Genomic DNA, 14,940 nt, shown 5'->3' on the forward strand with positions numbered 1-14,940 from the left:
ACATTGCATACTTTCTTTTTCTTTTTTCCTCTGTAGGGGAGTGGGTTGTATCTTTGTAGAAATGATTCAAGGGGTCGCTGCTTTTCCAGGAATGAAAGACATTCAAGATCAACTTGAAAGGATATTTCTGGTGAGTACTTTATTGCTGAAGTAATGTCCAAGATAACAAAGGATTGATTTATAAATGTTCACATATTTCTTTGTGTCAGGAATTAAACCACTGACAGAGCCAAGGATCAGAAGTCTAGTCCACAAGCTAGATAAAAGTTACTTCTTGTAGTTTTGAAGACTGTGTAATAAGTTCAGATCCTAATTTTTTCAAATAATCTACAGAAAGGTTTTTATACGGTTGTGGAAAAAGCTCTCCAAATATAAGGCAATGGAAATCCAGCCAGTTTGTCATCCTCAATTTGCAATTGATCATCAAACCCAGCTACTCTGGTTGGTGCTCTATTGATGTTATGCTAAAATTATGATGGCAATGGCAAGTATTTTTTTGTGAGATAGACACGGAAAAGTAAGATGGGAAATGAGGTGGGAAACAGAATCGGAATTCATAAATTGTGCTGCTACACAAGCGCAACAGGAAGCCTTGACTACTGCTTCTGCTGCCTGGTTGGGCCCTTCATAATATGTATGGGTAGCTCATAGGCACTGAAGACACATCCACATTGGGAGTGAAAGAGGATGTAATTTATAACAAGCATAAACCATCATTTACACATTTCTTTGTGTGTTTCTTTTTAACTTGTTCTTTCTCCCGTTGTGCTGTGGGTTTGACAGTTCCCTTTCAAAAGCTCAGGAACAACTTGACTCCCCAATAAAAGGTTTTGTTTCCTCCAGCGCCTGCTGAGAACTGTGTTGTAGTGGAGTGGGTTTATTCAGGGAAGCCACTGCTCACCCAGATACTAGTCAAAGTGGCTTCTGGTACTGTGGGGTGGCCATCAGGGAAAGCAGCTTCTTTCTTCAACCTGACAATGTCTGGTTTGCTTCTGACCACACATTTAGAAGGGGAGGATGAACATACCCTTGCTTTTAACAGTTATTTTGTTAGGAGTCATTGATTTTAAATGCAAAGGGGTTTTGGGGATTCTTTTTTGGCCTATGGAGAGGGGAAAACCAAATATCTTTCATAATGTGCTTATAAAAATTACATTATTCATTTTACTCAGACTTGCTTGTATTGTGTCTTTTGTTGGGACACCAGGGAATTTAGCAACTTCTTTTAGGAATGACTCAGAAAAAAGTACCTCTCTAAACGAAGACCTTATTTGATTGTGGTATAAAAATACTTCATTTTCTGTAAAATACTTTGCTATTCTGCCTGCTTGGCTAATACCCTGAAAATTCTGTGCTGTGGAAAAATAGCTGTGCTGCAGCATACACAAGGAGCAGCAATTGTGAGCAGTTCCTGTGACGTGTCTAATTGCTTCGATTGCTTGCCAGCTCGTGTATTTTAAGCTAGCAACTCCTGGGCCAGTTTCAGGGTTTTGTTTTCTTAAATTCTTCTCATTTATTGGGATGAAATTTCCTCCTTATTTATAGAACATGACATTTTCAAAACAATAAATTCCTCTTTGGGGCTTCGGGTCATTTACTGTGGTAAAATTTTAGTTAGTGTTTTTGCTATGGAAATTAAGCAGAGTTCTAACAGCAGAAATCAGCACTTCCTTTACTGGGGCCTTTTTGCACTGTATCGTAAGAGATCATACGATACAGTGCAAAAAGTGGACGTAATAGGTATACACATATGCCTATTTTTGTATGCCTTTTGTAAACCTTTTGGATATTCCCATTTTCTTTTCTCTTACCTACCCTTGCAGTTATTTGGGTCTTAAAATGCCGAAAGAAATACACCTTAGGAAGAGATTTGAGGCCTGCCGGTTTTTTAATTGTGTTTTAAAACTTCTGCTGCAAATACTGAGAATGGTGTTGAAATAACAAGGGATAATATCCTGATACTGTTTCTTTAATTTGATCTTTTACAAACCTTCAAATAAAAAGATAAAATTTAGACAGGATAGTTTTATGGTCCGTTGTAAATCAGAGTGAATTTTTAAATCCTGATTAATTAGGCTTGCTAATGAAAGTGTCTAGTTACCCTTAGCTAAATAGTTTCAATGACTGCCTTCCTAATGTACTCTAAGCATCATTAAGAATTAAAGTTATCCATTTAAAAGTTATAAAACAGGATTATTCTTGTTTGGTTTTGTATTTGAACAGAAGGATTAAATTCATTCATTCTCCAGTGGATCATGTGGTATGGTAGTTAATAGTGCTGAAGTACAAAATTAATCAGGTTGTTACACCAGATAACTAATGTAATTAACTGCCACACAGTGAGCACTTACACAGCTGTGAAAGAAACAGATCAACCAATTAAAGACTTTTCCACAAAGTCTTCTCATAGTTTACATTTTCAATGTCCAAGAGTGATGCTTTTCTTGTAATAAAGGTTAGTCTTCTGAAAATGGTATAAGGTACAGTCCACCTTCATACTAATCCATTTGTCCTGTAGTCCTCTTCTGAAATACACAACTTGCAACAAAAGGTATGTGTTGTATTTGTTGCCGTTGTTATTAGTCATACTTACACATCCATAGCACATATGATTCCAGGTTGCAGCTTGAGGCTTTTAGGGAATCAGTTACATTCCATTAGGAAACTCACAAAATGCTAAGAAAGAAGAGTTAGGAAATGTGAACTGAATTTAATGTGATTAACAGTTCAAAATTTTTTGATTTCCTATTGTATAATTTCAGATTATTACATAAATTAAATTAAACAACGTTGCATGTATGCGGTTTCAGTGGAGGTCAAAGAGAGATTGTCTAAATGCTTTTGTATATCTCTGCCATTGGCATTTTTCACATATCTTCATAGCAAGAGTAGATGCAATCCAGCACACCACATATGTTTCTTCCTCATTACAACTGATATTTATTTATGTTTAATAATGACTTAAGTGGTTGTATACAGTAGAGTAAGAACAGAGATTGATCTTTCAGTTTTGTTTAAGAACTTTTCTCTTTATGCTTGTGTTTCCTGACTTCCATCACTTCAAACATGTGTTTTTTTTAAATGGTAACATACACTGATTCTCTATTTCTGTTACAGCTGCTGCTTATAATAATCACTCTCAGGTTCCATTACTGCGGTAGGCCTCAACAAAATAGCAAAGGTTTATAAACCTGAATATATGCTCAGAATTGGACCAGCACTTAGAGATGTGGATGAATAAGCAAGCTGCATGTTGTTACAGTCACACTTGGGATATGACAATATCCTGCCTATGCTTAAAACTGTGAATAATCTCTTTAAAAAAATCTGTACTTACCAAAGATAATGGAAATCACATGTATAAGTAGGTTACTTTTTCAAAGTTTAACAGTGAATAAAATGTCTTAATGCAGAGGTGATTTGGTTTAAACAGTTTACCATTACCTCTTTACTCCTACTTTTTTTCCTACTTATTGGAACTGAGGTAACTTTCCAGATAGAACTGCATCATAGAAAATGAGAGGGAAAAGTCTTTATTTAATTACAGTCTGTAAGACCTAACAAGTCTTTTGTCTTGAAGTATCAAACTAGTGGTGTGCCATCATCATTTCCAGCACAACTGAGAAGATCCAGCACTGTTTTGCCATTCTCTGAGACATGCAGCTTGAGGTTTTGTAGCAAGGTGCTAGGTCTTATGGACCAATAATCTGATACAGTAGTCTCAGCATTTCTATTTAGTCTTGTAAATACATGCATGAGACAGGATGAAGCTTCGATGGAGTATACATTAAACAGTAAAACCATGGGAATAGGAAAAATATGTGAGGCAATCTGTTGAATCAAAATAAAACTACATGAAAATTGAGAAATATCATTTGGCTTCTGATAGCCCTGTACTGAGGAGAATTGACAGCTCCTTGGATCTGGTGATATTCAGCATGAATTAGTTGAATGTTAAAGCTGATTACACTGAGAAGCCTGCAGTATGCCTGTGCATGCCTTATGCTGAGCCACACTGGAGGTACCAACTTGGTTATAGCTGTGATTTTGATATAAAGATGTGCTTTTATACTTGCTGTTTTAACAGATTCAGACCAGATCAGAGTTGAATTTCCTATCCTAGCTTCATTTTTCTTCTGGAGAGAATTTTTTAAGTGGGGAGGAATTTCTGTCTTATCCACTTTACATGAAGTTTCTGAGAGCCACTATAGATCAAAGTGAATTTTCCTCCTGGGCTCTGAAGCCTTCCCGATAAGGGAATAATCTGTGCGTTGGCTGAACTTTAGTCTTGGTGCCAAAACTACACTGAAAATTACATTTCACTGCAAGAATAAAGTACAAAGATTTCTCCTGATACTGTGCAGATCTCTGCACAGGCAGGACAACAGCATTTAAATGCTGTTTTATCTGTAAATAGGCATTCACTCTGCAAGCACAGCTGTGGGATGTGTGTGCGCTGCAGGAGCATCACGCTGCAGGTAGCATGGCACAGCAGGAGTGGGAGCTTGCAGCCAGAAGCTTCTGTCTTTCTGACATGCATAGCACAAAAAGCTGAGGACTCCTCTCTGGTATTGCTCTACTGGGTGCCATAATGCACAGTATTGAAAAGTAATTAAAAGAGAAAAGCATCCATTCGTTGGGCCCAGCACCCTTGTATGCCAAAGGGCAACACCACAAATGCTAGTTTCCTGAATGGAGCTGTACAGCAAATACTCTCAAGAGTTTGCAGTTTCAGACAGCTGTGAAAAATGGCATTTTCCTTTTAAATGCAAATGGAAGTGTTATTTCTGTTACTGAAGATTTAAAAGGCTAGCAATATTTTTTCTTTTATAAATATACACATACATATATGTATGACTACACGCCTGAAGTCTATTGTATCATATAATACAGTCTGGTAGTGTTTCCTCCATGACTCTAATGTTAACAGGCATTTGTGAAGCTGTAGAGCTTTCTCCCTGTGGTTCTTTATCTGAAGGTCTGCTTCATGTCACTGACATCCTCTAAAGCCTGAAATAATACATTTTAATGGGCCTTACTTTTGTTTAAGCTTACAATGGACCCAAAGGAACCACGCTTTCTGATATGTTGTGTTAAGAACATCTTTTGGGAAGGTAGCAATGCTAAACCCAGGGGATGAGTACTTTTAACTATTGGGTTTTGAAGTTCATCTGTGTAATGAGGTATTTAGTCAAATTTATTGGTCTTTTATTCCTGTTTCATTATTCAATACATGTTTTTTCTGTCACTTGGTACATACTTTAGCTCTAAAACATTGTTCATCTTTGATGGAATAGATGTATTTGTGAAGCTGGATCTGAGCTGTAATTTTGCAGGCATGGTACCTATGGTACCTTATATGTTGCAGGTGATGAATCTGGTTGGAGAAAAAGTTTTTATCTTTGTAAAATAGGTAGTGCTTGCTTAGAGGGGGAACTTTTCAATAAACAGGTTGTGTTTCCCTCCCATCTCTCTCCATTTTCCTTCCATCAATGACTTAATGAGGGAAATGGGGGTTTGGGTGTTGTTTTTTTTTTTAACTCTAATCCTGACTGCTGAGTTCTATCTTCTATAATGCAGCATGGATGTAGAATGAGAGAAGTACAGGTGCTATATCCTGCTAATGAATTTACCTCTGCTTTGCTTAATTATAATAATATGCAAAGTATTTCACTTCTCTTCAGCACCACTGAAATTAATTAAATAAATAGCAGGCTTCTCTACCTGTAGGTCTTCTCTTTCAAGTTGTTAGCACTTATTCAGTATTTTGCTGCAGTTGCCTGCAGGTTTGCGCTGATACCACTTTTACAGGGTTCCTCTCTGGGCTTTATGTCTTATGCCAAACTTCAAATGAAAGTAATTCTGAAGTAGGCAAGTATGAGGTGAATTAACCTTTAAAATGATCTTTAAAACCAAAGTAAATCTTCTATGTATTCATGCTTTGTAACAGATTTTGGATTTTTAAAGAGCTCTTTTTAAGGAATTTAAGCTCAGTTTTAGGTCTTTGACTGCGCTGTATTGTCTTCTGTATAACTGCATGTGTAGCCTTTTTCCCTTATGACACGGAACAAGGTATTTGATGTTAAATTGCATTTTTTCTCATAAAGAACTCCTGTCCTCACCATGTCTGCCTAGACATAGTCTGTGTTGTTCTTTGCCTTATATCGTTAAATCCATATGGTACTGGGCGAACAAACTAGGCCTAGGATTTAAAAATAGCAATGTTGTAGAAGTGCAGGAAATTTCCTTGAGGAATATTGCCTGTATTTGCCAGGAAAGGAGGCTTAAAAAGCTATTGAGGTTATATCTTACACTATGTTAACAATTTTTTAAGAAGAGGGGACATGTAACCTCCCATTCATCCAGCTTTAAAGTCATGAAAATACTCAGCAATACATGATGGACACTTGCCAGGGTAACTGCCAGCTGGTAGCAGGAGGGAAGAGGATGAGGAGAAATAATAAATGAATGTATAACCCCATCCTTGACTTTGAAGGACTGGCTGGATGTCAGGCCAGCCAGTCAAACAACCTGGTGCACGTAGGTGTCGTCTTCTGCTTGCGAGGTGTTCCTCTTCAGCCGGCTAATTCTAAACAAAACCCTGAGCACAGCTGGGATTGCAAGAGCTTGGCTTGATATCAGCTTGGTAGTGCAAAATGTGAAAAGTAATTGGCTATCAGGAAAAGAAAACAAATTAAGACATGGTTCAGTGGAAAACAATAGCTTTGTGGTTTTCTTTGGAATCAGAATGTTTCTTTAGTATCTGCCATAGCCCAGTTGCTGAATGAGAAATGGGCTATAATTATAAAGGAGCATTGTTGCTTTTCCAGGCTCACCTCTGGCCTTTGAGAGGGTGGTTACAGGCAATACGTTGGAAAAAACGTGCTGAGGCTCAGCTGGTGTAAGTCAGTACAGCTCTGCTTACTTGTGCTGGTGTATATCTTTGATGGCACCTTCCTTCTTAGCCCCATACACCATAGAAATAGGTTTTTCCTCCCCATGTAAAAGCTCTGTACAGGATGTGTCCACATGTGTTACGGAGCTGTAATTACAAACATTTTTGCATGCAGGTGACACTGAATGAACAGAAACGCAGTTGTAAGCAATTTGTGCATATTATAAACGGAGCTGAAGCCATGCTGAACAAAAGCATTGGTCTGTGATCCAACAGCTTGTGCTGTAAGATAATATTGTACTGTATAAAAGCACAGGCACATAAGTAAACCTGCTCTGATATGCTGGTTTTATTTACTAAGGAAGATAATAAATGATTAGACATCAAAGTCATACTGCATTCTCTTTCCATTTTGTAAATAAAGGAACTATGTTTGATATGTTTGAATCTTCTCTTTTCCCGTTCCTCTTTTACTTGTGCCTCAATTGCATATCACATGCCAAAAGTGGATTTTGTGAAGAGGATCTTGATTGCCAAAATTGTTGTTTATAATCTAAGCTGAAGTTCAAACATCCTTAAAGTTCAGAAAGTCTAAAAATCAATGTGAGTCAGTTTTAATGATGATTTTAGGGACAGGTTATAAGAATCTAAGATTTGTATGCCTTCCTGTCTGCACATGTTTCTTAAACTACCTCGATAATAATATCTGATTTCTTCTGCCCTCCTAAGAACTGGTAAAACTAAGTAGCTTTTTCTGTCTTGGTATTTGGGGGGAAATAATCCCTTTGGCCCTTACACATGCCAGAGGTACCATTTGCAATATGCCTACTTGAAATAAAGATAGACTTTAATACCTGTCTTACTGTTTCCCGAATAAGAGCCCTATACTAGGTTGTAATTTAGCAAGATGCTGAGCACTTGCCATATGATTGTCTTCAAATATCAACTGCGATTTACACAAGCTGCTGATCCTCATATCTTTCTATAAGCTAAATATAAATTTTCAGATAAGCTTCAAAAGGTTTCTGGCTTTCAAGGGCTAACATTAATCCAACTTGATTAGGACTGCTGCATTTCTAGTTCATTAAGTGGCTATGGTTAAATAATTCGGGCATTTTATTTGACATACGTTGGAAATTGTGTGTAATTCCAGCAGTTTTTAATACGCATAAAAAATGCCGTTGCACAGTTTCTGTGTCCACTGTGTGTTCCCATTCCTAGGGCAACTTGCACAGAGAAAATAAAATCAGAGACATCTCTCCAGATTATTTTTTTATTATTCTAATTGGGTTTTTTTATTGTTGTCTTTTTACCATAAGAAAAAGGTAACCAGCAGGGAAAAAAAAACTGCATTAGTTTGAAACTGCCTTGAAAAGTACTTGACAAAGTCAGTATTAATAAGGAGGAAAAGGAAAGAAAAAAGACTACAGAAACGGAATATATTCTACTTCATAAGAAGATGTGTAAAAAAAGGGCCCTATGCAGGAACTGAGAGTAGGAAAATTACCTGATTGGATCTTAATTCAGTAGGTATTCTCGTCTGTTTGAGTGTAAAATAAATACAGCAGATTCTGAAATATACAAAATTATGTTTTATTCTTGTTGCTTCAGTTCTTCCTTTCCCAGTCTTCTGAGTGCTCCATTTAAAGTAACTTGGAGTCCACAGCAAAACTGGATTCTCTAGCTGTCAGTAACAGCAAGAAAAATCTGTATTCGCTCTTGGTCTTTAGAGTGTGCATGTATATCACTGTGTAGCAGTATTTCTGGTAATTGTGGCCTGTTTCTAAGTATATCAGAGAGAGCTAATAATATATCTTGTGAGAACATAGTGAGAATTCATCACAGTGCTTTTTTGGGGCACAACATGATCCAAATTGCCATGGTGTAAATTCCCAAACCTGTTATTGATGGAGCAGAACAGTATAAGGTAAATTCTTAACAGAGAGTATGGTGCAAAGGGGTAGGTATGTTCTCACATAAATATGATTGCCCTGATGATTATTACATCCAGAAGATAAATCAGAGGAAATTTTTAGGCACCTACTTACTGCAGTAGGAGTTTACGGTTGGAGTTCTGTATCTTTTGGTGGGTGAGAAATCAGTTTACCTTGTAAGCTGTCAATTTAATTAAACATTGATGTGTTATGAGGGACTTGTGTTTATCGAATAACTCTTGCTCAACTCTTTTTAAAGTTACTTAAAATTATTCTGCAGTTACTTCTCTTCTTCAAAAGGGAATTATTTACATTCTAACTAATTTTCATCTTAGAACATATTCCGTTTGTGGGCTCTTTTCCCTGTGTATCCTGAATGTAATTGTTTTACAATAGGTGGTAATTGAGCTTTTCTCATAGAGATAGGAAAGTTGCAAAAAATTTTGTATTGCTGAACTGGCCCTTCAGTAAAATCAGAGGGAATGCAGACAAGGATTTTGTCAATCATGTTACGTATCCTTTATGTCTCATCTTGGTGTTCATCCATACAACACTTTGCCCTGATTATTTAAAAAGAGGCCTTAATAATTTGTATGTTGGAGATCCTGGGCATTTTGTTACAGTCTTAGTCTGATGATTGAGGTATTTTGTTAATACCATTTCTGTGCTGCTGGACTGTCTCTTTATAGTGTGCTAGTATTGCTCCTTTCTCTTAGATAGGGAGAAGTAGAGACAAGGCCCTGCTGATCTCACTGCATCATATAATTTTATCAACTGCTTAGCAGTTCAAAGCAATGTAATAACTGTAGCCAGGACAAATCCTATTTTGTTTGTTTTATGGAGCTTTTCAGGAAATCCCCACAGTACCCTATTCCATAAAAAAAATAATCTATCAGACCAGTGAATGTAGCTGAAAACTAAAGGTAGTGAAACATCTGCTTCTTATCTGAGCCATCTCTTCTTTGGGCTTCATTTACGTTCAGTAAAACATATTTACAGTGAAGCTTCCTACCACTTTTGTTTTGTATTACCTTATTCTTGCTAATGCTTCCATGGTTTTGTTGTTTTTGCAGCCTTCTAACTAGATTAATGATAACATTATGCTGCTCATCTGCACTCCCCACATAGTCCGAGAGTTCAGCTGTGCCTACACTGTTGAGAGGTTGATTTTTCTCTCTGATAAGTTGCATAGTTAGCTGCCCTTGTTTCATTGGTGCAACATCTCCCTTCCTACTAATTCAGTGACATCTTTAAAATTCTGAAATGTTAGGATTTGCCTTGTAATAGCAGTGTTGCTCATGTTAAAGAATTAGTGTAGCTATTTTACTGTCCTTGTACCTGATTGTCCATCATTTTTCAGCCTTTGTGATATCAATATTTTATGTGTCTGCAAATTTTCTGTATTTGCATATCCTATTTATTTATCCATTTCCATCTCTAGTTTGGTGGGTTTATATTGTTTGTAGGTTTTAAGCAGTACAGACCTTTTGAGGATTTGCCTTCAGTCTCTCATACTTCACTGATTGTCTCAGTGCAACCCCCATCAATTCATTTTGCAGCAGTAGGCAGTATGTTCTCCAAATCCTGTCCAATCCTTGCAGCTCCCTAAGCAGTGAGTAGAGAGGACCATTTCCAGGAGCTCCAGGGAAGTAGTTCGCCTTTGCCCCAAAGAGAGGCTGTGAAGAGCAAGGACTGCCACAGCAGCTGCCCTGCACATGGCTTAGAGCAAGTTTAAATGGAGACAGGAGATGACTACACCCTAATCCCTTCTGCCTCATGTTTTTGGGAGCTCAGAAGGCATGAGCAAAGTTACCGAGTGCAATAATGTCAAAGCAGACAAATGGGTTCCCTGAAGCTGGGGGTGCAGCTGCCTCTTGCAGTTGAGTGACACCTGCTTTCACCTTCATTTAAATAAGCAAAATGAGAAGCCTTAGGCTACCTGCCAGTTGATTGTTAAAGCCACAGCTGTTAAATGAGCAATGAATGGTTAAATCACACATTTTCCAATATTTCAGAAAATGTGAGCATCTCATCATTCTGCACTCTTTCAAAGCCCACTTTGGATTGCTACATTTGGGCATGTGCCACATGGTGTCAGGAAAATGAACCCATCCCTCCTACTGGACTTGCAAGGAAATGAGTAAAGAAGGAGTCAGGAAAATGAGTGGATGCTCTAGTAAAGAATTCACTTGACATTTCCAGAATGCTCTGGAGTGAGGTGTACTAGCTCACTACACTGCAGTGGAGGATATGGGTTCTCTTCAGGCACAGCCTCCCCATTGATGTTACCATCTTCTGGATAAGAATGAGTATCTCCCTGGGATTCTGCCCCAGCCCCACTTAAAACGTCTCAGCTGCTTTGATAGACAGTGTCTTTCCATCAGGAGTAGACTGGCATTTCCCCTATTTTTAGGAAAAAAACAGTATTTCTATACTATTTAGACTTCCATTTTTAATTCTGTTTGCTTGTTCTGCTGCTATGATTCAGAAAGAGAGTCAGGAGAATAAACCACTTGCTTTTTTAGCAGCAAAATGCTGTTGGTTTCAAATAAATACACAGAGCATCACGTTGTGGTTTGCTGTAGGAGGCACACTTGAAACTGAAACACTTGAAATGGATTTTTGGTGGTAAGGTTAGACATTTTTAAAAGTGATGCGATTTGGGAATTCTGATAAGGTTCAGTGTAGGAATCAGCAGGCTATTTAGACATCCAGGCAGAGTGCTCTTATATCCACCACGTATACCCAACACAATTGGAGCTCATTATTAATGCCCTCACTGTTTCAGACATATTTTAACACCTGTACCCGCATGTTCTTCAAATGGCAGCATGACTGGCTGCCTTCATGTACTGCAGACTGAACAAATGGTTGATTAAAAAAAACCTGACAAAATACCCACTGCTACACTGGGCTCCATGTGGCTGCACAAATCTATTCAACATTGAGATTATGACAAGATCAAGACTTTAGTTGGCAAAATAAGGAGTTGGCAAACTTCTGGATGATCTGATGGGATTCTGGTATCATGCTGTTCTGTGATGCTGAGCACCAGGCTTAATATACAGGTATAGGTAGATAGGTATCTGTTACGTCCCTAGGATTTCTAGGTGAGAAAAAGAATTTTCATGTTACTACTCTCTTTTTTTTTTCACCCAGACAGTGAGCTCAGCAGCTCTATTAGCTTAGCTGTAAAATTCTGTCTGCCTTTGTACAGCAGCTTTCCTCTCCACTGCAAATGTATTTCTGTTACCTAAGATGCAGATGTCATGAGTTTCTGTTTTGTCATGTGTATGCTGTTCCTTTCACATAAAGAATGGTGAGCCCTGGTCTGGTGTCATAGCAAGGCACGCTTACTCCTCCGATGTGTTATGCCTGGGCACCAGGCCAAACATGAAGGTTTTCCAGTATCTGAGAAGTGCAGTGTGCTTTGCTGCTTCAGAGTGGGGTTTTGCTCTGGGAAAACATGGATTGCTTTCTGTGAAAACCATGTGGTCAGGTCCTGGTGTGGTGATAATCCTTATCAGAAATGGATGTGATCCCAAATATGCTGGCTTGTTGAAATAGTTGTAGCATAGTGAAGAAACATCATCTTATTTTAAATATAATTTTTATTCTGTATTTATAATGATCCATAGGAAGATACATAGATTTTATCTGTTAATTATTTAACTAGCCTCTCCAGCTGAATGGCTCTTACGGATCCTGATGTAGCTTTGCCCGTGTCAGTGAGGTTGGACACTGCAACACTAAGTAAGAATTTGTGTGTTAAGCAAGCTAGTTTCATGGTCTTCAAAAGACCGTAAAACCAGCATTATGATCCAAAAGCAGCATTGCTTTTCTGATAAGCCAGCATTTCCAAAAAAATCACCTGTGTAGTGCATACCTGGAATTCAAATGAGCCAGCTGCTGAGCCAGCACAGCAGGGCTTGTGGAAGTACATTTCATAAAAGCCTCCCACGGGCTTTTGGCTTCCCTCCCTTCCCCTTCCCTTTTTCAGTTTAAAGAAAAAAGTCAGTAAAAAAACTTGAAATAAATCTTTAAAGAACACATTTAGGAGGGGACTATCTGTTTGGGCGGTTATTCAAAGGCTTTACAACACAAACGGGGTAGGAAATCTTAAATGCAGAGTATATACCTTTTGTACAGAGTAAATCAGAGCAGATTTTAAAGGGTATGTAAACAAGCATGACTCGTGAGTCAGGAGGTCCTTCTGAAAGAAAATTGCTGTCTTCCTTCTCCTTTGCAGTGAAGAAAACAATTCTGTTTGTTCCCAAATGATAAGGAAGAGACCTTCCAGTACAGAAAGCAGCAGCAGCTGGTCTTTCACATGTATTAACACCAAGATTTTCCTTGGTGGAATCATTCACTCTTTGTAACCTTATTTGAGACCTCACAAGATCTAGCTATGCCAGAGAAGTAAATTTGCCTCCTTGGAGGAAGAGGAGAAAAATCTGTTGAGGTCACATGTAGTCTTCTGCATGAGTTTTCTTCCCAGCCTTTTCCTGATCCACAGCTTCAAGGTCAACAAAAGCTTTCAAATTCTTTTCTCTTCTTGCTAAGGATCATCTTCATCCTGTTGAGGTGTTTTATATTTTCTGCAGCTCCAAAGCACATATCAGAGACACTGAATCTAGTTTAGCAATATGAATGATGAGATCATTTGATAATTGAAGGAGACTCCTAGTACTGTGGCTTAGTACTTAGTGGCTGGGAAAGCTGAAGGGTTCTCCCTTCTGCTGCTTCAGCAAGGAGCATCCCTCACAGAGGAGCACTCTTTACTTTGGAGATAAACAATCTCCTTTTAGCATGTACTGCACTTTTTAATTAGCTTGTAATTTAGCTAAATTGCTGCATGCTTGCATTGGTTTGAGGGAAAGTGCAGTATCTGTCAGGAATTTGCCTTTTTTTCCTTTTGTTGCTAATTTTGGATTCTGTCTGTACAGCAATAGGCCCCTCTGTTTTCAAAATAAGTTCGCCAAATCCTGCTTTCTTGGTGCTTTTAGCATTTCTCTCATTCACAGAAACGTTTTTATAAGAACCACCAAATAAAAAACAAACAAAACCCAGTTTCTTCCATGTGAAATTTTATGAAAGTTGTAAGTGACTAAAATAGGGCATTCTGATGAGATGTGCTGATTACCTGTAAGAAGAGGATGCTACAGCCCAGTACAAGTTGTCTCACACTTGCTTTTTTCTCATTGTGAAATTCAGGTTAAATTACTCTGGGTTTGCTTTCTCTCCAGTTTAGACTGGGTTATGGACATAATTAGTTTCTAAGATATCTCACTGATAGAGATGTTCCTGCCACTCAATATGTAGTATATATTCAGTAGGTCCTTTTTTAAGCAAACAAAACTCTCCCCTGACTGAGAAGTTAAGGACAGTGGCGTATCAAACATCAGTAGTGCTTTGTTGTAAGGCTGGGGATATAATTTAATCCTGTTCTGATGATCTGCAGTGCTGGGTCTGTGGTGATGCCTGCTCTGTTCCTCCTTCTCTTCCTCCTCCCAGCTGTCGCACCCAGCTTGTGCAGAGAGAGTAGGTAGAGCCTGGCTCTGTGAAGGCGGACAAGCATGTTTATGAAGTCTGCAGTCCTCGTCGTCTTCCTCATGTTAGCACAGTTGCAGTGGTGTCTCTGCCAGGGTCCCTTAAAAAGGTAGCTGCCATTACCATAGGTATGAAGAGAATGAGGAGTTTGTTTACTTGTGCCACAACCAGTGTGGAAACACTGTTGGGATAAATTTAACTTTTTGATGTTGGCAGCCACTCAAATATCATTTATTACACATAAAATGGAAAAATCACATGCTCAAAAGGTTTCCTGGCAAGACTTCTTTATATTTTGCATCTATGGAGAAAGGACGTTAAGAACAGTTGGGTCTTTAACTGTTTCAAGTACCTCATTTTTCATCCGTGACAGAGCTGAAGTTCAAATAGTAGTTGAACTCGATGTTGATGTATTTATTTTTTTTTTAGTTAATGTTTGTTGTTGCAATTTTGTGGGAATGTTGATAGTAATTTCATGTTTTGGTTCCTTCATCCATACTGGCACATAACCTAAACGTTTTTGAAGCCAGCTTCATCATAAATCACCCTTCCTGCTCAAAG

At 38.2% G+C, this 14,940-nt stretch overlaps 1 protein-coding gene across 5 annotated transcripts in view; it reads left to right on the forward strand.

The window, feature by feature from the left end:
- The window catches only part of CDK14 (cyclin dependent kinase 14), a 321,875-nt gene that overhangs the window by 199,443 nt on the left and 107,492 nt on the right, over positions 1–14,940 (forward strand). For all 5 annotated transcript variants that reach the window (XM_061369041.1, XM_061369045.1, XM_061369046.1 and 2 more), the window contains one exon: positions 37–130. In XM_061369041.1, the coding sequence (XP_061225025.1) occupies positions 37–130 (94 nt within the window). The remainder of the gene's footprint in view (positions 1–36; positions 131–14,940) is intronic.

Source organism: Neopsephotus bourkii, unplaced genomic scaffold (assembly GCF_033783945.1).
Source record: "Neopsephotus bourkii isolate Nb327-2 ecotype Australia unplaced genomic scaffold, CSIRO-AGI_Nbou_v1 NB_1473, whole genome shotgun sequence".
Taxonomy (NCBI): domain Eukaryota; kingdom Metazoa; phylum Chordata; class Aves; order Psittaciformes; family Psittacidae; genus Neopsephotus; species Neopsephotus bourkii.